Below are 25,596 nucleotides of genomic sequence, written 5' to 3' on the forward strand. Positions count from 1 at the left end.
CATAGCTGTGACAGGTGTAAAATTCTAGATAACTTATCATTACCTGATAAACAAAATGACAGTTAAGACAACACTTCATTAAATGCAATAGAAATTTCTGTAGTATTGCAAAACAAACAAACAAATTATCTGAACAAAATCCTAGGTTTTTTTCTATGCAGCTTCTACAGACCAAACTGTACTCAAAGGGCAGGGTGACAGTAACAGACCTAGAAATGTATTCTTTTTATTAAATCTCCACACCACATGTATCTTAAATGTAGAAATCCAATTCTACAAGGGAAACGAGAGGGAGACTACAGAGTGTTAATAGCATGAACCTCTGCAGCGGAACAGGCATCCGCAGAAAGGTTCAGGAAAAGCCTTCAAGATGCAACACTTTCCAAAGTGCAAGATGGTGGCAACTCTCCTAATTTTGTCCAGGTCAGAGTGAGAGCCACCACTTTCAAGCGTATCATTGTGGCAGCATCTATTTTCTTAAATCAGAAAGTATCTTCTATACAGAGGCTGAGATTGCACAATGCTATTGCAATTCTACATAGAGGAAAGAGATGATTCCTAGACCCCCACTTCTTCCCCCTCCCCTCATCCTCCAACCTCGCATTTATGTAATCTTTTAGCAGTTCCTTGTGTGCCCAGATTGACCTCTAACCTTAAGTGACATAAGCCCTTTCAAAAGCTACTTCCTTAATGTTAAAATGGTTGCCTTGAAAAGTTCAAGAAACAACTGGAGAAAATAGAACTTGCTTCTGCTGGTATAGTACAGCTATGCAGAAAGACAATGATCTTTTAAGGGTGATTCCCCAAGCATCTAATTTTTAAAAGGCACACAGAAGTAGCATTGAGACTTTAACTTAAAAACAAAGGAAAGATTTGGTAGGCTTACTGCTAATTTAAATTGCATGCAGATAAAGCCCTCCCACGTAACAACTATATTCTAATCTGTACACATGAACCTTTTAATATATAATTTGTTTGTCAATCCCAGAGCCAATTCCCACCGAGTGTCTGGATACGGAAGAGAGCTTTTGTTTCTTTTAAAATGTGAGGCTTTCGAGCAACTGCCCACGTCTTAAAAGGCACTAATGCTTGGATTCTGAATAATTTCATTTTTTAAAAAAAATAAGAAGATAGATCCATTGCAAGAAATCAAGAATATATTAGAACATTGCTCTGTTTTCCCCCCCTGAAGAGAGACAAGGAAAGAAAGTTCTGTATTGCTTTGCACACATCTGTATGTGACATCTAAACTGCCGTAGCAGCTGAGTGTTAATAGATAAATGCTCCTGTACCGTACGCTTCAGCTGAGTTATAGTAAATGCAGAAGGGGGGGGGGAGGGTGGCAGATGACACTCTCAACAGAATAAATGCAATTACATTTGCATGACAATATATTTTAATCTTGCTCCTTTGCACCCAGTGCATATCCCCTCTGTAGTAGGAGGCTCAGTTTATTACCCACAAAACTGTACATTTATAATAAGAATTCTAAGCACAGACATGCCATTGTGAGATGCTGACACTTAGACGCTTGAACATTTGCCTGGGAGAAATATCCCCCCAATTGATTTCAATGGATTTACTTTTAAGTAAGTGGAGTCAGATGTCTTGCTATGCAGCCCTAATTTATTTTCCCTTCTGAAATTTCATGGACAAAAGGCAACAAACCCCAAAACTTATTTGTAACATCAGTTGGGGGGGAAACCCCTAATATTAAGATGCTGAAAAATAATAATAATGGGGGAACCACTGATTTCTAAGGTGGAGGTAACTGCCTATGCCCTCCCCCCTCCCCATAGTAAACCCTCAATACGAAGCCCATTGATAAATATCTAGATGCAAATCACAGATTTCCAAATGACCCATCAACTGATCTGGCAAACTTCTACCATCTATACTGCTCTTTCCCCCTACTTCAGATCCATTTATCCTCCACTGGCATCTAATTCCAATGAAGGACTCACATGACAAATTGTGAGTTTAAACTAAATTTGCCCCAGGACTGTACTTTGAAAAACAAATTTGATTCCCAGGAGCAAAAACTGGGAGGGGGGAGAATAAGGATTTTAAATAATAATAATAATAAACATAATTTTGCGTGGCTAAAATCTACCATCTATCTATCTATCTATCTATCTATCTATCTATCTATCTATACCTTGCATGCATATCGTTCCCAGAGCAAATACAAAACCAAAGCCACAGAAGGGGGGGAACCATCCTCAAAACTTTAGAATATTTGAGATCACATGCATTGAAGCTGTACCATTAAAGAAAACGGAGGCACAGAGGCGACTTTCTCGTACGAATTAATTTCTTTTGCTTATTTGGATGCATTCGTACACAGGCAAACACACACAGGCACATGAAAGAGACAATTACACATTCCATTCAGGCAGAAAGCTGTTTCCACTTCATGGGGTACAGACAATACAGTGACAAGAAGAGGGAATGACCAAACCCGGGTGAGAGTGGTGGTGGGGGGAGAGAGAGAAGCAAGGGTGGGGGAGAGAGAGTTGGAAGAGACAAAAAAAAAGTTGCTGTGACTTACCTGCTGTAAATACATAAAAGTCAAGGCACAGGACAGCTGGGGACACATGCCGACGTTTGGCAGCGCAACGCAGGTCGTCCCCGTCAGAGGATGCTGCATGTTGCTGCTCTGAACCCGACGTAGGACAAGTGAAGGGGGTTGCATACACGCACGTTGCTGCTGCCTCTCCGGTGCAAGCTTGGTTATTTATTTCTCTCTCTCTTCTCTCCCCCCCCACCCCAAACCAGCCACCCCCAACAACACAACTGCCAGCACTCTCTCTCTTTCTCTCAGATGTGTGGGTTTTTTTTTTTTGTTTGCTTTTTCTCTCTCTCTCTCAAAAAGAAACACAACCTCTCAAAAACATCCCTTCTCAGGGTGTTTCTTCCCCCCCCCCTTTTAACAACGCAACCTTGCCAGCCTCCTCACCTCCAGCTCCCAGTGTTAAAGCCCCACTACGTTCAATTGTCAAGGCAAGGCCATTTGGTACAATTTTCGTTTGGGAGGGTAATCCCACCCAATGCTGCCAAACAACACCCCCCCAGCTCACTCGAACGAAACAAAAACAGAGAGGTGTGGGAAGGAGAGGGAAAAAAAGGGGTGGTGGTGGTGAGATTTAATAAGCAAAGGAGAGAAGGCAGCCGGCAGATTCTAAGCTGAGCTGCTGAAACTCCCCCTCAGTGACAACCGCGGTTGGAAGGGTTTGTTCCACATTAAAAGCCTGGCTCTATTGGAGAGAGAGAGAGAGAGAGAGAGAGAGAGAGAGAGAGAGAGAGACTCCTTCTGGTGTGGCTGATGCTACTCCACTCCTCTCATTTGTCAAATGGGTCCTAACCAGGGCAGGGTCTCTGTACCACTCACCAAAAATTCAAATAACTGCATTTTAAAAATCCCTGGAGAGGATGCAGGAGAAAGACAGGCATCATATACAGTCATGAGGTTTGGGCAATTAATGTCTCTGCCCAGCTGGGACGAGAAAGGCTGTTATGATTCACCACAGACACCCCTCCTCTCCAGTGTTTTTTTCTTTTCTTTTCGACAAGCAGTTAGGGAATCCCCCATCGAAGAAATTAGGCAAACAGAGAGAAAACAAAGTCTCTCTCTCTGTGTGTGTGTGCGTTTAGAAAAACATGCATTAAAAGTATAGAAGCACAAAAGAAAGTTAAAATACTCTAGAAGATACACATGGCTTTGATCTGTGCCTATCTCTCTGGCCATCCTTTTCAAAACATGTACCATACACAGGGACACACAAACATACACCCCCATCACACACACAGATGGACTTTACATGCCTGACTTGAAAGGAAAGCTTGAACTCACATTTTATACTGAGTCCTATTGCACCAGAAGTACAATCTGATGTATGAAAGCCACAGGAGCGAGGGGGGGAAGCATTTCTTATTCTTAATATTAATTCTGATTTTAAAACCGCTTGTTTAGATACCATGGAATGTCGAAAGTATATTTAAATTTCTAGAGCCCCATTATCAAAATCACTCAGGGTGAGGTGAAATGAATATACGTATACCATATATCTAGGAAATAATATGTGTGCGCACACACATCTCCCAAATCTTTTTATTTTTATTTTCCACAATATACTTCACACCTATTTCCTCTTCTGCATTTCACAGAAGCTTGTAAAATCATTAACTGCTGTGAAAAATTAGATTAGGAACCACAGCAGAATCTCGTGGAATAAAGATCATGGTGTGGCACAATCCTTTCCCTCCCTTTCTCTCCTGTTCTGGGAAGAAAACATCTCTCGCTCTCGCTCTGTTTGTGTGTGTATAGATACAGATACAGATACAGATACAGATACAGATACAGATACAGATACAGATACAGATACAGATACAGATATATAATTTCATTTAAGATTATAAAATGTGTCAGAAGGACAATCCATTACAAGAGGCTATTCTGTCAGGTTACATGAACAAACACCATTAGTCACTAGGGGGAATGTAATGTTTACTTTTTTACTTAAGAGAGAGTAATGTCCCTCATTGGAATTAGTATTCAACTGTCGCAAACTGTCTCTCCCCCCCCTTTATTTTATGGAGTAATAATTATTCATTAGTAGATCTAGTTAGTCTTCATGTAATAAAATCGGATGTGATCTGCAAATTAAATCATTTATGCTCAAAACTTGTCCTTGAGGTCAAATTTCTTTCCCCTCCTCCCTTCCACATGTTACTAATATGTAACAAAAGATACTGGTGTTATTCAAAATGGAATTTGACAAATGCATTGAATTATTAATTCTTCCATAAAAAGGCTGAATCTCAGCAAATTACTCTTCAGGATTCCCCTCCATTTCCCTTCCCTCTCAAGGTTCCTTTCCAGAAGCAGAACTTTTCAAACATTCAGAGGGAACCCAACTTAAAAAAAAACCAATAATAAGAATAAGAAAAGAGAGGGGGGGGAGGCAAAATAGGCTACAATCTGTACCAAGTGAGGGAACATTTAGAGTTAGTGGGAAATATAATAATTTCACACAGAAATATATTCTGTGCCATTTCTTGTTGTTTTTATGTGGGTGTATTTAAAAAAAAAAAAATGGTGTTGGGAAGGTTGCAACTAAATTGAGAGCACATATTTCCCTTTAAATAAAGATTCATTTTTTTCCCAAGCTACTATTGAACTAAAATGCAAACAGATCACTAGAGAATTCCTGTGATTCAGGCAAACAGCTCTCAACTCGGAAGGTAATTAGCTGTTGCATTGTGAGACGTGCACACATTTGAAAAGGCTCCTTTAAGAGACAGAGAGAGAAAGAGAAAGAGAGAGAGAGAGAGAGAGAGAGAGAGAGAGAGAGAGAAATCTATAGCAATCTTACTGCAAGAACCCCACCCACAGGACTGAGACAAGGCCGGGTGTTACAACCAAAAATACACCTCTTCCCAAAGCAAGACACCCCTCTAACAAACCTGCGCCACCCAACACACACACCTATTAAATGGCTAAAAATAAGGAAAATGCTTGGACTTACAAAACAGGGCTTGCTTTCATGCGCAGGGAAAGTCCATGTATCATGAGCTTGAGGTTCTCGGATAGCACTCCTACACTGAAGAGCACAAATTAATTTATAACCCAAAAAGGGGGGATAAAAAAGGGGGGAATAAAAGCCTACGCACACACAAGAAAGGAAGGAAGGAGGGTAAAAATAAAAGCTAACATAAAAATGAAGTCCCTTATAGCCACTTTCTCATATCCTCCCCCTTCTTCATTCTATCCCTTTGCCTTAAGCAGTCCCTTGTTCTGACAGGAATATCTCATGCTCCTCTCCCCTCTTTTTCCAGAACACTAAACATGTTATTCAGCAAATGCCCTGAGCCGATAGAAAGAAAGAGATTTCTTTCTTTCTTTCTTTCTTTCTTTCTTTCTTTCTTTCTTTCTTTCTTTCTTTCTCTTTATTCTTCAGCCGACTCACAGAAACACCCTGATAAATAAAACATGGGCCTCTAATAAGACCCTATCGCAATGGGCAATGAAAAACAAATATGTTGCATAAGAGATGAACAAACCCATTTTCTCTATATATTATGGGTGGTTTCATTTCATTGTTTTAGTTTTGTAGTCAAATGGCACTAAACGCTTTGTGTCTGATGGTTTAGAACTGTCCATGGTTCTTCAGCTCTCAAAGCAATGCTTTAAGCAAGCAAGCAAAATGTGTGCTATAAATGAAGCACTTCAGGCTCCCCCCAGCAACCAAGCTGCTTTCAAGAAGAAGAAAAAGTTGCAGTAAGGTGTGTCTTCATATGTATTTACATGATCAGTAACACGTTTATTAGTCGGTGATATTTATAAACCAACTTTTGCCACAGGAAATCCAGGCTGCAAGGAGATTCTAGGCTACCACCTGAGCACTGGCTTCACTTCTCATTATCTCCCTTCCAACAAATAACATATTCAGTATCGCTCAGAATATCAGAAGTACATCTCACCACAGTGAGTTTAAGAGGTCTTAAAGGTAAAGTAAAGGGACCCCTGACCATTAGGTCCAGTCGTGGCTGATTCTGGGGTTGCGGCGCTCATCTCGCTTTATTGGCCGAGGGATCCGATGTACAGCTTCCGGGTCATGTGGCCAGAAAGACTAAGCTGCTTCTGGCGAACTAGAGAAGCGCACGGAAATGCCGTTTACCTTCCCACCAGAGTGGTACCTATTTATCTACTTGCACTTTGACGTGCGTTCGAACTGCTAGGTTGGCAGGAGCAGGGACTGAGCAACAGGAGCTCACCCCGTCACGGGGATTCAAACTGCCGACCTTCTGATCGGCAAGTCCTAGGCTCTGTGGTTTAACCCACATGCCACCCTCCTTAGTAATTTATAATTCCAGACACAGTAAACCAAAGCACGTGATCTAGATGGGTTGTAGCTCAGTGGTAGAACATCTGATTTGCATTCAAAAGGTCCCAGTTTTAATCCCTGGCATCTCCATATATGGCTGGGAATGCCCCCTCTCTGAAACCATGGAGAGCCACCACCAAATCATTATACTGAGATGCACCAAAGTTCTGACTATGAGGCAGTTTCCTGTGTCCCTAAGCACAGAAAGTTTTCTGTGGATACACATATTACCTATTTATGTAGCTGAAGCCACCACTTCTCGGCCTTTTAGCTAAGATCAGGGGGTAGGATGTGGGATGCAGCTCCCCTCCTTTCAGGGGGAAGGAATTTGCGACACCCATCCTCCCTGAAAGAAGAGGGAAGGTGGTTTACTTATTTATTTCATAAAATTTATACACTGCTTGATTGTAAAAACAATAACCCTCACAACAGTTTATGAAAGATAAAGCTGTGAGATCAAGAAAAAAAATCACAACACTAAATAAAACACTAAAACAGATTAAAATTACCTCAACTTGCTAAGTATCTGGGTAGGCTTCTTTAAGCATGAATGTTTTTTAGCAGGAACTGAAAAGATTAAAGTGAAGGTGCCTGCTTGATCTCAATAGGAAGATTTCTCCCAAAAAGGAATTCATTATTTGTCATCCACCCTTCAAACCTTTGCAGTTCCCCATACGTCCTGATATGAAAAAAAAAGCTTAATAGGGGAGATTTAACTGAAGCAATCACACCTTGGAAGGCTGCAGAGTGTAGACCTTGGCACCCCATGCTTCTGATATGGAAAGCATTGATTTGAGAGATTAAACATAAGCATGGGCACCTAGGAAGGCTGCATAATGTAGCATACAGGTGAGATGATTTGTAGAACGAAGGAAAAGGTAATCACAGAACCTCTTGGCCACGCCACATATAAACTAAACACAATTAATAACCGGTGTCCTATCCATAATGCTGTCAGATTTTTCTCTCCTCTCTGGTAATTACTGAATGGAATTTATTTTCTCATTAATTGAGAATGGTAAAACTTTCAGCACAGTACGCTAGATGTTATCGCTTGGGAAGGGGGTGTCAGGGGACACAGAGCTGCTTTTGGCAGTAGCCACATAACACTTTTAATGTTTCATTTCAGCCTCTATGTGATTTCTATTGGCCTCCCATCCAGAACATGCTGAGGTCTATTTGACAGCATCAGATGCTCTCAGAATATCCGATAAGCTCTCATAACTGATTGATGAAATTATGGTTCAACATCTGCATAGGTAGGCAGAGAAGTAATTTAAAGCATGGGTGCCCGACTTCAGGATGAGTTCACACACAACTGAGAGGAAGAACTATAGCTCCATGTACAGGGCGAGTCTTTTAAAAGAGGCCCCGTGGAACATGTGTACGGTACTCTGTATCCACAGGGCCTCTTTTAAAGGACTCACCCTGTACATGTATTGTATGCAAAAGGTCACACGTTCAATTTCTAACATCTCCGGGTAGTACTAGGAAATAATCCTGCCTGATACCCTGTAAAGACACACTGGCAACTAGTATAGACAATACTTTAGTAGAGGGTCCAATCCTATATTAGCACAAGAGCACAAGAACATGAGAAGAGCCTTGTTGGAGCATCCTGTTCTCACAGGAGCCAACCAGATGTCTATGGGAAACTTGCAAGCAGGGCCTGCACACAAGAGCACACACACACTGTGGCTTTCAGTAACTGATATTCAGAAGCATTATGACCTCTGACAGTGGAGGCAGAGCATAACCATAATGAATAGTAGCTATCAATAGCCTTATCAATACTCTGGATTTGTCAAATCTCTTTTAAAGCCATGCAGGTTTGGACCATCACTGCTTCCTGTGGGAGTGAGTTCCATGCTTTAACTATGCACTGTCTTTTATCTGTTGTGAATCTTTCGACATTCATACTCCTAGAGGCACATGAGTTCTAGTGTTAAGAAAGAGGGTGAAAAACATGTCTTTACCCACTTTTTCCATGGCATGCACAATTATATAAATTTCTATCGTGTCACATCTCACTCACCATTACTCTAAACTAGTAAGTCCTGAATGCTGCAGCCTTTCCTCATTCCCTTCATCATTTTGATTGCCACTTTCCTACTCCAACTTTGCATAAAAAGGTAAAGGGACCCCTGACCATTAGGTCCAGTTGTGGCCGACTCTGGGGTTGCGGCGCTCATCTCGCTTTATTGGCCGAGGGAGCCGGCGTACAGCTTCCAGGTCATGTGGACAGCATGACTAAGCCGCTTCTGGCAAACCTGAGCAGCACACGGAAACGCCATTTACCTTCCCGCCGGAGCGGTACCTATTTATCTAGTTGCACTTTGACGTGCTTTTGAACTGCTAGGTTGGCAGGAGCAGGGACCGAGCAACGGGAGCTCACCATGTCACAGGGATTCGAACCGTCGACCTTCTGATCGGCAAGCCCTAGGCTCTGTGGTTTAACCCACAGCGCCACCCACGTCCCTCCAACTTTGCATACCATAGTAATCTGGTTACCTATAAGATCACACTAAGGAGTGGGGGGGGGGGGAGGTAAGAGTGTCTTCACTACATTTCCACAGCAGATTATTAGTCCTAGGAAGCAGGTGGTGGGAAAGATTCTCTTTCTCATTTGGCAGGAAAATAGGCTAATCAAGTTGATTGATTAAAATGTGGATGAATTATTCGCTACTGGATAAGGTCTGCATGATAAAAGCAAGCTTAATCCAGAGGTAACAAAGGTGTTGCCCTCCAGTTGACACCTGCTGCAATATATTGGTCTAATTCAAGGACAGGCAACATGATGCTTTTCAGATGCTGATGGACTACTACTCCCATCATTTATGACTATTGGGTATGTTTAATGGGAATTGAAGACCAACAATATCTGCGAGGCCACAGGTTCCTCATCTCTGGTCTAATCCAAAGGCACAATCCTGCACATTTTAAGTTTCATAATCATTTCATAGATAGATAGATGAAAGATAGATAGATGATATAGATAGACAGATGATAGACGGATAGATAGACATATCTATCTATCATCTATCTATCTATGTATCATCTATCTATCTATCTATCTATCTTTCATCTATCTATCTATCATCTCTATCTATCTATCTATCTATCTATCTATCTATCTATCTATCTATCATCTATCTATCTATCTATCATCTATCATCTATCTATCTCTATCTATCTATCTATCTATCTATCTATCTATCTATCTATCTATCATCTATCTATCTATCTATCATCTATCTATCATCTATTTATCTATCATCTCTATCTATCTATGATCTATCTATCTATGATCTATCTATCTATCTATCTATCTATCTATCTATCTATCTATCATCTATCATCTATCTATATCATCTATCATGATGTTCCTTTATCTTTTATAATGGATAAAAGTAGATCCCATCAACCTCAGTCAGTGGGTGTTGTAGTCAGGGGAAACCTGAGTTGAGAAGTCCATCATCAACCAGTCATCCCACACTCCTTATTCATCATTAATTGATCAAATCAAGCTTGCAATAATATTTTCTTTTGTTTTTATTGTTGTTTAGCAGGAACAATGTGGTTGGAGGAAGACCCACATTATTCACCCTGTCATCCCACAGGCTATGCAGTCACACCATCCCTATTATCATCACCACAACAGAAATTGGCATGGGGGTTGAGATGATGCAAAATATATCCATCCTGAGTCCAATGGATAATTCAATTGTCTTGCAGAATTGGTAACGGGGAGAGATATACCAGACAAAAAAAAAAAAAATATTTCTTCTTAAATGGCCAAAGGAGAACAAAGGGAACAGAAAATCTTGGGTTGCTGTTTTTCTTTTGATTATATATTTTGTGGTTTTATATTTTGATTTTGTTCTGTGAGCCACCCTGAGACCTCTGGGTATAAGACAGTATAAAAATTCAATGAATAAATAAGTCACCCCTTAGTTATTTGGTAGTGGAAGACTCTGTCCTGGCTCTCACTTGATAATGAACTCCAGTGATGTTTCCCCCCAAAAAGCTTTAATGCTCAGATCAGTGTGATACATATGCTGTTCAAAGGCACAGCAGGTAACACACATTGCTACACATTGCACAGCAGGTGATAAGGCTACTCAAGTGAAGACATTCATCCAACAATGGTAAACAACAATGAATGGGCGAGCACAGATTAGTGCAGCAGATGGTTCTATTCCTTAGACTGGGCAAGCTATCCAACATTCTGTCTGGAAGGCTGGTGAACCTTCTCCACCTATTCATACTTCTGTTGGCATCTTTCATCAGAAGCAGTCCCTCTCACTCCTGCTGGATGAACACCAAAGGTTCATCTAGTCCATCTAGTCCATCATCCAGGGCTGGTCCAATACATTTTGGGACCTGAAGCAAAGCAAAAAATGGCACTGGTGCTAGCTCCCCACTAGGAAACAAGGAATGAGTGAATATCTACATTGGGAATAATGGAGGAATGAATATCTACATCAGGAACAAGAGTGGAAGAAAACCAGCATCACCTCCTATTCACTAAGAGTCTTCTGTAGAATGGCATTGGGCAGGGGCTGCCAAGGAGGAGACAGATCGGTCTCCAAGGAACATGCCACAGCTGTCACTGCCACTGCAGCAGCAGTGGCCAATGCATACCTTTGTGGCCAGATCAGACAGAGGACTTTGGGTCCTGCTGCCTGAAGCTGTTGCCTCACCTTGCCTCATGGGTGGGCCAGCCCTGCCACCATCCTATTATTGTAGTACCCAACCAGATGCTTATGGGAAACCCACAAGCTAAACCCACAAGCAGAAGCACTCTCCCCACTTCAATACATCATCTGCACATCAACAGGGTCACACTCCTTCTGTCCTTCTGTCAGTAAAGGTCATCCCATAGGCCAATGAGCAGATTCCTGTTCCAATACCAGGTCAAAAGCCTAACTGAAATGGCTATAATAAATCAGTGCCATTCAACAGTGCCTGAAATTGGCCAGTAATGATAATCTGTTCAAGCAATTTAACCAGGAAGGGGTCTATAGTTGTCATCATAGGTCCAGAATAGCCCCCCCCCCGGAACAACCTTATCACATTTACCCACCTCCTGGACTCAAGACAGACACTCCCGCCCCTATTTGATGCAATGAGTCTGTGGTTCCCAAACCTTTTTGGGTCTTTGGTTCCATAAACTCATCCTCAGTGCCCCCTACCCTACCCTATTTAAAAACAACAACAAAAACAACAACAACAATGACCACACCTTATTCAGAATAGTGATTTGCACAGCCTACTAAAAAAATATAATAACAAAATAAAATTCAAAACAGTAACAATTAATTGCACATTTACTCAAAATCTATTTTGTTGAATTAATTCAACAAATTGATGGACTTGATCCAGTGATACCAATTTCAGTTGGTTGGCTGAACTTGCCCAAGTACTTTGTTCACATTGTAGTTTTAGAATTTTTGCTGCAACAGGTGAAAACCGGAGGACCTCCCCAGAATTTCCCCAGGGAATTCCACTTGACCTGACGAATATTTGCCAATGACAACATTCAGAGCAAGGTTTTGGGGTTGCTTCTCAAAAGTATTTTCAGGGAGATGTACTGGGAAGCAAAAAATAAAGTTGCATTTTTATTACTGTTTTTTTGCGAGTGTGACATTTTCACATTTATTTATTTTTGCTCAGGACCAAACTCTGCAGTTTCTGGAGGCCTTTTCAGAGAAAAGGTACTGCTAAGAGAACACCCGAGAGAACATAATTTGGGGCTGGGGGGCTGGGGAGAAATGTGTAAGAAAAGTCCTCAAGAATTCACACTGTTCATCACTCTCCAATCAGCATAAAACTAGACAGGTAATGCAATGTCAATAGTGCCCTTGCCCATACATCACCGTTAATGTGTACCAAGCCTGATCTGGTGGGACCCTGACAGATCCACACACTACACTGTGCTTGATCCTTGGCTGCTCTGCTGAGACGGACGACTAGGGAGCCAATTAGTGTCAATTGCAGTCAGGTTCATTTGTTAGTGACTGGACTTAGCCTTCCGATTTATATCACACACACCACACATACACACACAGCAAAATGAAATGACCTGTACTGGATTTGAATTGGAAAACTCGGAGGTGAAAAAGGCTTTCATTTAATGACAATGACTGAGCTGGAGAGATTAGTTGGGGCCCTTTCTTACAAAAGGAACAATCAATGTTTCCACCTTCCTTGTTCCAATTTGGAATGTCAAACTAATAACGGTAGTAGGCTGATGCCTTTAACGAGGTGCTGGACCTGCCAGTTATTTTCAAGGGTGGGGGAAAAGTACAGTAGGACAGGCAGACCTGCTGTTCATTCCTGAAAGTCCAGTGGCATCATTTTTTAAAAGGGAGAGGGAGAAAGAGAGTATGGTAAAAAAAAAAAAAAAGAGTTTTGCAGGTTGTGGAAACTGCAGGACAGGAGACACTTCAACAGGAATAAAACACACGGTACTGGCTGAAGCTATCAGCCAGCTCCTGTCATGTGCCCCCACAGTCTGGTATGCAGCAATATATTGCATCCATAGGGACATGATTTATACTGACTCAGACCATTGGTACAGCTCATTCAGTATTCCAAATATTGACTGGCAGTGACAGTGCTTTCAGGCAGGAGTCTTCTCCCCATCCTACCCAGGGAGCCAGGGGTTAAACTTGGACCTTCTAAGGAAGAGAAGATGTTCTGCCACTGGGCTACAGGCTTTCCATGTTTCTGGAAATCTTTTTTCTTCTTGTTGCTAATAACCATCAATAGATTTATCCTACATGAATTTGTCTGTCAAAGCGGGTAGGTATTGCTCTCACAACTGTAATGTAATTAAAAATTGTGCAAAGAAGTACTTCCTGTGATCAGTCCTGAATCTTTTATCAACAACATTTCACATAGAGCTTCTCAGCACTTTTGGTTTATGGAATGTCTGACCAATATACTATTTGCCTTCTGTGGTTGCTCCTGTAGGAAAGAGGTGGGGAATCTGCAGCCCTCTATATCTTTCTGGACTCTGTCTCCCATCTCCATCTTCCACAGGTAGCATGGTCAGCATTAAGAACAACGGGAGAATGGGAGTTGTAGTCCAGCAATATCTGGAGGCCACAGGTTCCCTAATCCTGCTGCAAATGGATATTTAAATGCTCAAAACAAAAACAGCCCTAATGTGTCTCATAAGAAAACTGATGTGTATAAAGCTTGATCATTGGCCCATGGAGCTCAATAATGTCTACAATGGCTGACAATAGCTCTCCAGAATTTCAGACAGTAGCATTTTTCTTTCTCCTGCCCCTGGAGATACCAGGAATTGAACCTGGGCTCTTCTGCATGCAAAATATGTACTCCACCACTAAGCCCTTCTCTAAAGCATGTGATATTAATTCACACACACATACAAGGTATATGGCAGAGACTGACAAATTTGAATGCATTTAGACAAATATATGTATGTATATGTATATATATATGTATGTATGTATGTATATAGATAGATAGATGATAGATAGATAGTTTGATTGTAGTAAAACCTCAAAGCATTTTACAAAACCATTTTTTTTTAAGGTGACCTATATTTGACTACTTAAATTATTGCTTCTATTTTTAAACAACAACAACCTGTGATAAAGTTTGTATGATTGATATCAACTATGATGGGATGGGGAACATTTTCAGCCTGAGAGCCACATTACTTCATGCGGAAGCTTCCAGGGGCCACATGCCAGAGGGGACTATGGGCAGAGAAAAAAGTGGGCAGATCAATGGATGTGACTTCTAAGAACATAAAAGTGCCCTGCTGGATCAGGCCAGTGACCGAATTCATCCAGCACCTTGTACTCACTGTGGCCAATCAGATGCCCCAAGGGGAAGCCCACAAGCAGGACCTGAGTGCAACATCACTTTCCCCACTTGTGATTCCCAGGAACTAGACTTCAAAGGCTTACTACCTCTGGTAGTGGAGGAAGAACACAGCCACTGTTGCAAGTAGCAGCTGATAGTGTTATTCCCTCCATAAATTTGTCTCAACCTCTTTTAAAGCCATCCTAGTTAGTGGCCACCACTCCATTTTGTGGAAATCAATTCCATAGAGTCAGCTAGAGTTCAGCCACACAACAGACAGGTGTTCCTAACACACACACACACACACACACACACACACACACCTCCATTGTCCATCCACAGAAGCAACTTCACAGATCAAGGCCACGTTCCAGCTAGGAAGAGGCTCTAGTGGAGGATGCAAAACAGGGCTTGTGGGGGATGCAGCCTGGGAAGAAGGAATGTGGTCCAGGAATGGGGCTTGGGGCATGGCTTAGAGAAAGAGGCCTAGAGAACCACATTTGGACCCAAGATTGAGGTTCACCACTCCTAAACTATAGTTTTCAGCAGTCCAAGTGTGACTACATATGGGTCCAAAGGAAGACTGAAACCTGTCAGCTAGGAAATGAGACTCTTAGCAGGGCTCACCATAAGTACATGCCTCCTGGTCTCACCTCTATGTCATAGAGATTTCCATAACCTTCATTTGAAGAACTGACATGTTTTTCCTTTTCCTGAATTCCATTGCCTTGAAAGCACCGGATGAGTACTTTGCAAGCAGGTGAATAACAGGAGCATCTTAAAGCAAGTCTACTGTATTGCAAAGACTAATTAAAAATACAAGATGGCTCTTTTCTCTTCCTTTCAAAATCCCTAGGTGACAGTTCATCATGCCAGCGGTATTTTCCTGTTATGAAAATCCTGACTCCTATTTTAAGGTTTTGTATTAAGTCTGCTTTTCTTTACCAGCTCTTTGCACAAAGATCAAAACATTACAGAGGCCCCCTGCATACCTCAGGCAAATCAAAATTGCTATTTTCTTTCTTTCTTTTTGTTAAGCATGGTGTTATTTCTATTGACTTTCCTAATATGTCTATCACCAGATCCAGAGAAATGCAGTGCCAGCATTTATAAATCCAGTGCCACTTAATGACAAACGCCCATGGCTGTACAGTTACTCCAAAGCAAATCCCACAGCAACCAGCGAGATTTACCTCTGAGTAAACATGATCAGGATCAGGTTATAAGTCATGGTAGCCAATGTGGTGCCCTGTAGATGTTGTTGGTCTACAGCTCCCATGACCATGCTGATGGAGGCTGAGGAGAGTTGTAGTCCAAAGAATTCAGAGGGTTGTGAATATTCTGTCAATTTAAGTTGCCATTCTTCTTTGGTTGGGAGTCACTCGTTTTCCATTTTTTGGCTAACAAAGCACGGGCCACAGTAGGAACATACATAAATAACCTTTGTGGACACCTGGGGAATTTCAGTCTGAATTATCCCCAATCTGAAAGGACTCTGGATTTTTTTGGGAAACTACTTTTGAACATTTCCCCCCAATTCATTATGGATGATTTCCCCCAATGCTCAACTTGCAGACTTAACATATAGAATAAGAGAACAAGAAGAACATGCGTTCAAAGAAGGTTGAATTTATGGTTTATTGAATATATGGGAAATAATTGCGTGCAGCTGAAAATGCTGGCAGTATAAAGATAAATTCAACAGCGTAAATAAGTTTTGATGGATGCAATAATGGAATACTGAACGGTATTTTTTTTTGTAAAATATGCAGGGATTTATGATATGTAAAATGAACCATGGAAAGAGAAGAAGGGGAGTCACTGATATCTTAAGGATGTAAAATGAGTATTTAAAATTGTAAAACAGAAAATTTAATAACGTTTACACACCCACACCCAAAGGGCACAATGTTGGCTTACCTCTGTTATGTGAGTACAAACAGAACCAAAATATCAATACATGAAAATAAAACACAACTGAGTGAGAGTGACAGTAAAGTACTTAGAATACACTGCCCAAGTTTTGGGATTAGGTTGGATCCAAAACACCATGGGTAGAAGTGTAATGACCACTAGTACCACTGAACAAATGATGAATAGTTGATGCAGTGTGGTAGTAAATTGGCTAGATAAAATGTTTTCTCTCCCTCCCTTATAATACCAGAATTAATGGAAATCCAATGAAGCTTAATGTTGGAAGATAAAGTACTGCTTCACATAGAGCATAGTTAAACTATGGAACTCACTCCCACAAGAGGCAGTAGTGGTTACCCACCTACCAATAGTCAGTAACTGTCCCCTGCTAGAGGTAGTAAATGCTTCTGAATACCAGTTGCTGGAAACTGCAGGAGAGGAGAGTACTCTCGCACTTGGTTCCTGCTTGGGGGTTTCCCATAGTTGGTCCCGGTTGGCCTTGCATTGCAGAGGGTTGAACCCCATCCAACTCTACAATTCTATGATTCTATAATTCTATAATTCTGGACTAGGTGGGCCATTGGCGTTATCCAGCAGGCTTTCCCTATGTTTTAATGGCTCTATAGCAATCCTTCTGCTTCTGCTTGTACAAGAGGTTTCACAAAAAATAACACCATATTTACATGCAGTCCCACCCATCTCACGTAACATTCTAATGCCGTGGGAGCCAATAGGTGCATTCTTGGTGTTGTTTGACTACAAGTTCCACCAGCCCCAGCCAGCATGGTGCAGGCCAGGAGGCGGATGCCCCCCGTGACCAGAAAACTCCTTCTGTGAGCAGAGGAGCACCTTTGGATCCAACCCTATGTCATTGCATAATGGCCTCTCAATTTAGTGATGATGTCACGGGGGGGGGGTTGGCAGTGCCCTAAGGTTCAGTTAAAGTGTAGTGCTAGGTAAGTTTACTCAGAAGTCAGTGCTCTTGTGTCCAGTGGGCTTTACTCCCAGGTAAATGTGTTTAGAATTTCAACCATAATAGCGTTTGAGGTCAAAATTCAAGGCCAAGTCTGTGGAGTTAAATGCCAATTTTTAGAGTTTGGAAAACCAACTACCATGCCAATATTGTAATGTTCTAAAGTTGGGTTTTAAAGTCTACATTGTGTTAAGTTGAACATCTGAAAATCCAAATTTTTAAAACTTGTTTTTCATTTGAGGGTCCATCTTACATCTTCAGACAAATGGAGACTTTTGTCTGAAGACTTTTTGGAGCCCTGCATGTCCCAGATCCACAAGACTGACATCCGCAATTACAAAAGGCTGCCTAACTCCCCCACAGCCAGAAGATTCAGCAGGGCACAGCAGGATTAATTAGAGGACATTAATCTTTGCAGATCCATGTCCTGGTGTGGCCTGCAGGCTTTATGAGTTGAATTTATTCGGGCCATTTCACTCTGTCTAGAGACTGACGGTTGGCTCATCAGGGATGTGGAGGTAGTCACTACATTAGCTAAATATTTAAATGCCTTGTAAGTTCAGCAAGTTTTGTAGAACAAGTGAATAGATTCTTGATGCCATGAATCCTACGCCCCAAAAATGTGTGTTACACTTTCAGTAGTACCTCCCCTCCCCATGAGAAAAGCCATCCTTTTCAGACACTTAAAACTGCCATATCTGGATGGGAAGCTGCATGATGTCCATGGCCAATGTGGGAACTCAATCACAGAGTCTTGGAGCTGGCCACTTAAGCTGGCTACTAAGGAGCTCAAGAAGCAGCTATTACAACAAGAATCCAGAGGAGACTGAGATTTAAATCCTCTCTACCAGCTCCTCCATTTCCTTGTTGGGTCACTGTTTGCAGGCGGATGCTCTCCTGCCTCTTGAGTAGACCCCAGCAACAGAGCCTTCTTGAAGCGAAACATACACTCCTACAACTAATCCTGGATTCTCACCAGGTTCACTGTTGTTTTGCTCTTGAGGTCTGGTGGATTGAAGGGGGAGAATCAATTCTCAAGGATCTGTCAGAATGGCCACTGTGGGAGCCTGGATGAGACATCCAAGAGTTGAATTCACCTTAACTACATCTCACAGAACAGTGTCTAGGATGGAGGTAGAGCCACCTTGGAATTTGAGCTCCTACTGGTTTCCATAGCCAGGTGATCCAAGAGCTACTGATTTTCTCTCCCTACACTTCCCATCCACTTTAATTTTTACAGATAACAGATGCCTATAGCACCTAGGATGCACAGTTTTTTTGCCACATTTGAAACACAGCTGCCATTTCCCGGAAGTCGCTGCTGCCCTGTTTTTGGTCTGTGTTTTATTTTTGGAGGGTAGATGTTCTGGTGTTGCTTTGTGACAGAAAGGGTTTGAAGTTTTTGAGCTTTTCTTCTAGAAAATGGATTTTTTGTGGTGCTCATGACATTTCTTAGGGTTCTAAATCTACCCTCAGCACCACAAAAGTTGTGAAAATGCTTGTGACTCAGAAGGCCTTGTGATGTTGTTCTTTTAACTGTTGTTCTTTTGCCTTGGTTGTTTATATGACTCTTCATATTTATGATATTAATTTTATTTAGTTTGAGGGTTCAGAATTTTTATTTTTATGAATTGATATTTCATTTTTTTCCTCTGTATATATGCGTATAGAGAGGGAGAGGGAGAAAGGGGGGAGGAAGAGAGTCTCTGCTTCCAGGCAGAGGAGCAGGCTGTGAGTTAAACACATCAATATAAATACATACTAGACAAGGGCAAAAGGCGGCGGAGGGAGAAATTAGTTACATCTGAAGAAAATTGTTCTGGATAGAGTTAGTTTGGGCCAAAAGTTTAGACTGACTTCTCTTGAGAGCTTTACATATACAGGGCAGATGTTTTATCATTAATGAACTCTCAGCTAACTAACCCATTGCAATCAATCTTACTCATTGACATGAGGCATCTTCGGGACCCTTCGGAAGTGATCCTGACATATCTTGTCAATGTGCCATGTTCGAAGAAGTAAAGCATCAAAGGCGATCATTTGACACTATCTATCATGTCAAAATTCTGCATCGTGGCACTTGCCAGGATGTGTTGAAACGTGGAAAATTGGCTCATAATACACACCTCAGCACAGATTGAAAGCCGAGGGCACGGCAGCAGAGAGAGAGAGAAGTATGTTAATCCAGCAGATGCCTGCCTTGTTCTAACAGCCTCAATACTTAAATTAAATGACGGAATTAGGAAAAACCAAACACCACATTTGTTGTGTAAAAAGTTACTATTTGTATACATTTTCAGAGTATCCCCAAACCCTGCAGTTTACTATCTTAAATGATTTTACAAAATTGACCAGAATTATCAGCTCTGTATTTCAGATGGGAGGGAATATTAACTGGTCTAAGGGCACCTTGTATATTCCTGGCTGTGGTGAGATTTGAACCAGGGACTGCTATTTCCCAGTTGCCAGAAACCTCATGTGTGACACTATGTGTGGGGTGTTTATAGACTAGAATGTGAATGGCACTTGGAGGGTATGGTAGCTGCTTCTGCTTCCTTCAAGTGGGGCTTTGTACACACCAGTCCAGCCCCGACTTACTTAGCATCAACCATAACCTATCATGATTGGTGTTGACGGTATAGAAAAAGTATTTCAAGTTTACATAGAATCTTCTTCTTCTTCTTCCTCGTCCTCCTCCTTTTCCAGAATTGTGTAATTAATAACAGCATTAAAATGAGGAGGACAGAACTCACACTATTAGCCTTAGCAGCAGAAACCTCCTACAAAAAAAGAGGGATCAGTCTACTGCGTTGGGTTATTATTTACACCTGCTTCCCTCCTCGGGATGTTCATAAATACTTGTCATTGCCCTTACCACAAAGTCAGGGCATGTTTTCATTTGCTCATCAATCCCGCTTAAATATTTTATAAGTCACTGCTAAAAAATCCACAGGATTTTTGAAGCTTGAAACCATAGACCAAAAATGTGTGTATGTGCGTGTGCACACACACACACACACACATGCAAGAAAGAAGAAACACAGCCCAATTGAAAAATCAAACCCTGACCGTCTTCATTACCTAAACTGTGCAAGAATAATTCAATTGCTTTGAGATAAATTTAGTCAAGGAACAAGGCAGCCAGGCTGCATAATTCATCAGCCATTTTAATCTTGTGCGGGCGAACATGAGGTCCCTTTTTAGAGAGAGAGAGAGAGAGAGAGAGAGAGAGAGAGAGAGAGAGAGAGAGAGAGAGATGCTTCTTAAGAACATCTAAGAAAAACATGCTGTGAGTTGGCGATTTAGAAAGTGCAGGGGCTAAGAGATAAAACAAATAGAAAATAAGAACGCCTGTACTGTTTCCTTGGGAATATGGTGCAATTTTAGTACAAATAAAAAGACAGAATATCATCACATTACAAATGTGCATGCCATCATAACTACTTTTTTTGTTTTAAACACATTCATAAAGGAAAAGAAGGCTTGGGTTGTAAAACTACCTTGAAATGCGTTAACAAAGCTCATCCCCAGAGAAACTATGTCTGCCTGTGGCTGAGAATTAAAACAGCACTGTTTTAAAAAGAGTAGATATTTATCTATATCATTTGGATATTACAGTGGCACTTTCAGTGGAAGAACCAAAATATGAATTAAGAAATTCCAGGTGATGCAGCCCATCCAGGATCATAACGCTGCTCAAGTCCTGCTTGCGGATTTCTAGCAGGCATCTGGTTGGCCACTGTGGGAAAAGGTTAAGAACATAAGCACATAAAACCACAGTGACCAGATACCTGTGGGGAGCCTGAGGGCTGAACATGAGCACAACAGCTTTGTGTCTACCTGCAAGTCTGAGCAAATGGCATTCAGAGGCATAATGGCTCTGACAGTGGAGGTAGAACATAGCCATTATGGCTAGTAGCCAGATGCAGGAGTAAATGGGCCAATGGCCCGATCCAGCGGACTCTTCTTAACTACCACATTAAATAAATAAAACTACCACATTAAATAAATATGACCTGGATGGCGCTGTGGTGTAAACCAGTGAGCCTTGGTCTTGCCGATCAGAAGGTCGGTGGTTCAAATCCCCATAACGGGGTGAACTTCCATTGTTCAATCCCTACTCCTGCCAACCTAGCAGTTCGAAAGCACATCAAAGTGCAAGTAGATAAATAGGTACCATTCCAGTGGGAAGGTAAACGGCAGTTCCGTGCACTGCTCTGGATTCGCCAGAAGCGGCTTAGTCATGCTGGCCACGTGACTTGAAAAAAACTGTTTGTGGACAAACGTTGGCTCCCTCGGCCAGTAAAGCGAGATGAGCCCCGCAACCCCAGAGTCGTTCATGACTGGACTTAACTGTCAGGGGTCCTTTACCTTTTTTTGCTACTAAAAATATTATCCCTGACATATTCTTTTAATGTGCAATGAATAAGAAAAAAATGGGAAGCCCTCTTTGAAAACATGGCTTCTCTTCTTCATTGTTTAATTCACCCCAGCTTTACATAGCTTTACATAGCAAGATAAGCAGAAATCCTTGCAATCTGTGGGAAGGGGGGGGGGGAGTCTATCCTTGTCATCTTTCTATTGGCAGATATACCGCACAGTAGTGTGCCACGCAGCAAGGTCACAAACTAGGGTTGGGAAAATTTTCATTTCCCAAGGACCTCTGGAATTCCACTGGATTTCTTAGCCATCACTGGTGGCCTCACCTGGTCAATTGTCACACAAGAAGAAGCCAACATGGTCCTCTCCAGAAATTGTTGGACTCCAGTTCCCATCAGCCCCAGCCAGCATGGTCAATAGTCAGGGTTGATGAGAAATGGAGACCAACTGCCAGGTTGCCTACCTCTGATGAAGCAAGTACTGAGGAAGGAAGAGACTTATCTTCCTGCAGCTTGCCATAGATTGCCACTGCCACAGGGGCTGAATCACCAATGCAGTAAGTGGCATGGAAGAAAAAAGGAAAGGAAAGGGGGAGCCTCTGGTGAAGTTGGGAGAGATGGAATTTGGGTGCTCTCAAGAGGCAAATTCAAGTTGACATAGAAAAGTCAGATTTTTTTTCTGATGTAAGGGGAATAGCTTGGCTTGTTTCTGAACAAGCTGAACATGTGCTAATTAGAGCTAGGTGGGCTAAACAAAATAAAAAAAATTAAAAAAAATAACTAAAATGCAAGCAACAAATCAGTGCTGCTCTTTCCTTGGTTTTGTGATCACAATGGTTAACCAAGAAAAAAGTTAAATGAAACAGAAGCAAAAAGGAAGGAAGAAAAAACCCTTCACCAAGGAAAGCAAGCCTAACCTGTACCTAAGCAAATTAGTCATTATGGAACAGTGACTTCTTTTTCTTTCTCCTGAAAGCATCCTACACCTTCAGGAGGCCTTTCCAGATCACTGCAAGTAACAATTATTCTCTCTTAAATTTGCAGAATGTTGCAAGTTCCATAGAGGACCGAAGTCGTTCACTGTTTATTTCTGCAGTACCAATTTGAGGAAAAAGTATGTCATGCAATCTGCAGAACAGGACATAAAAGCTACTTACGGCCCTGTCTTTTCCAATAGCTTAATGCTCGGATGGGAAGCTTAGAAGTGTTTATCACGAAACGGTTTACACTCAGAGAGATCAGCTGCATATAATGAAGGCTAAGGGTTCACACTGGCCATAAATAATAACTTTGGTAATTTACTGGGAAGTAATTCTCTCCCCCTCAAACAGTTTCCATAATGCTGAAGCAAATTTGATAAGAACTTCTATAATTCCCAAACCTTATGGTATTTTTGTTAAAAAAACCCACAAAGTTGAAGTACTAGGATTTGGTTGCAGGAGCTGCTGTGATATTCTCAGCTGCCCCACAGAAAGCAACCTGTTACTGTCCACTCCCATTAGTACACACATCTTTCCACTTCCTCCAACCCAAAACAACAATGGACATTCTGCTAGTATTCTAATTCTGCTTGAGCTGGAAATCCCACCCTCTCTTTTCACAATGCCATTTTCATCTCCATAGACTGTTTCATACATTCTGCACCTTACAGAATCACCACTTCACCTTTCTTTGAAAAATAAGGTGGGATATAGATGCTTAAAGTAAATGAATACTGCATGCATCACCTCATCCAGTTTGGAAACAAAGCAACTGGTCACCTCACGTTAAAAATGGTATTGTAGAGCTGGAAAATGTTCAGGAAAATGCAATCAAAATCAACTCACCTGTGATGAAATATTGCAACATTTGGGACTTTTAAATTTGGAGCGGGAGGTGAGTGAAGGGGAACATGATAACAGGTGTATTAAAAAATGCATTGGGTAACAAAGGTAGACAAAGAAAAGTTTTTCTTCCCTCTCACATAATACTAGAAGCTAGGACCATCTGAAAGTTGGGAGATTCAGAACAGACAAAAAAAGAGAGCATACTTCTTTGCACTACACACAGTTAAACTACAGAATTCACTCACACAAGCAGAAGAGATGGCTACTGTCAGATGGCAGTGGTGGTTGCTCGTAACCAGTCAGGACTCCGACCTGTCTTTTACAGGTTTTATTTTGGTGCAAAACTATTTACAGTGCAGAACCACAAGTTCATGTCTGCCACAATTGCTAGCAGAATCCGGGAGTGGTCGTTTCCAGGTCCTCCCCCAACATAATAGCTTAGTCACCCCCAGCCTTTCCCTTCCTTCTTTGCGTTTTACACCTCTGTGCAGGGTGGGCGACGGAAGAGGCGTACTTCCCCAGTGGCGTAGCGTGGGTTATCAGCACCCGGGGCAAGGCAAGTAATTTGCGCCCCCTAACCCATGGATTTGCACCCCCTAACCCGTGGATTTGCGCCCCCTAACCCGTGGATTTCCCTAACCCCCAGATGTTGCGCCCGGTGAGGCCGGCCCCCCTGCACCCCCCACGCTACGCCACTGTACTTCCCTCCTGGCCGGCTTGACCAGGAGCGGTGCTGAGGCTCCCAGCAGCATCCTCTGGTCCCTTCCCCTCTTCCCCACTGGAGGTGTGGCTTTCCTCATCACCGGAAGAGGAACTGCTTCACAAGATTTTCGGAGGTTCCCTGTAACCCAACTGCCCCTCTGTTTCCCCTCCCTGTTCCGATGGCAGTCCCCTGACAGCCACCAACTTGGATGATTTAAAAGAGGATTAGGCAAATTCATGGAAGATACGTCCACCAATGGCTACTAACCTTGGAGGCTATGCTCTATCTCCACTCATAGGCCTATGAATGCCACTTGCTGGGAGTCCACAAGTGGGAAGAGTGCTGTTGCATTCATTCTGTTTGCAGCTTTCCCATAGGCATCTGGTTAGCCGCTGTGAGAAATGGATGCTGGACTACGTAAGCCTTTGGTATGATCCAACAGGCTCTTTAGGGGCACGGGTGGCGCTGTGGGTTAAACCACAGAGCCTAGGACTTGCCAATCAGAAGGTCACGGTTCGAATCCCCGCAACAGGGTGAGCTCCTGTTGCTCGGTCCCAGCTCCTGCCAACCTAGCAGTTCGAAAGCACGTCAAAGTGCAAGTAGATAAATAGGTACCGCTCCGGCGGGAAGGTAAATGGCGTTTCCGTGTGCTGCTCAGGTTTGCCAGAAGCGGATTAGTTATGCTGGCAACATGACCCGGAAGCTGTACGCCGGCTCCCTTGGCCAATAAAGCAAGATGAGCGCCACAACCCCAGAGTCGGTCACGACTGGACCTAACAGTCAGGGGTCCCTTTACCTTTACCTTTTAACAGTCTCTTTATCTTCTACTGGAGAGAGCTCTTTTAGTATATTATGTGCATTTTTTTTACTTTTCTGGAGACAAGAGAACACCTGGGGCTCTGAAGTTGGGACCCATAGTAAGGGAGCGGAAGCTCTCATAATGTATTTTACGGGGGGAATGCAAACATACACATTGTAGTGGGAAAACACATACAGAATGCAGATAAAATAAAATGCACATTTTAGGGGAAAGTGTGTAGAATATAAACACGAACTCTTTGTGTATTCA

General features: G+C 42.1%; 1 protein-coding gene across 35 annotated transcripts in view; it reads right to left on the reverse strand.

Moving 5' to 3' along the window:
* Positions 1–25,596, reverse strand: part of RBFOX1 (RNA binding fox-1 homolog 1) — a 1,493,407-nt gene that overhangs the window by 353,884 nt on the left and 1,113,927 nt on the right. Inside the window, exon 1 of one of the 35 annotated variants that reach the window (XM_081840279.1) lies at positions 2,552–3,257. The exons of 31 other annotated variants lie outside the window; for them this stretch is intronic. In XM_081840279.1, the coding sequence (XP_081696405.1) occupies positions 2,552–2,695 (144 nt within the window). In that variant the 5' untranslated portion in view covers positions 2,696–3,257. Of the gene's footprint in view, positions 1–2,551; positions 3,260–25,596 lie in introns of those variants that run through there. 3 more of the 35 variants (XM_081840270.1, XM_081840288.1, XM_081840276.1) reach the window with 3 other exon arrangements.

Source organism: Podarcis erhardii, assembly GCF_964252035.2.
Source record: "Podarcis erhardii genome assembly, chromosome: 14".
NCBI classification, from domain to species: Eukaryota; Metazoa; Chordata; class Lepidosauria; order Squamata; family Lacertidae; genus Podarcis; species Podarcis erhardii.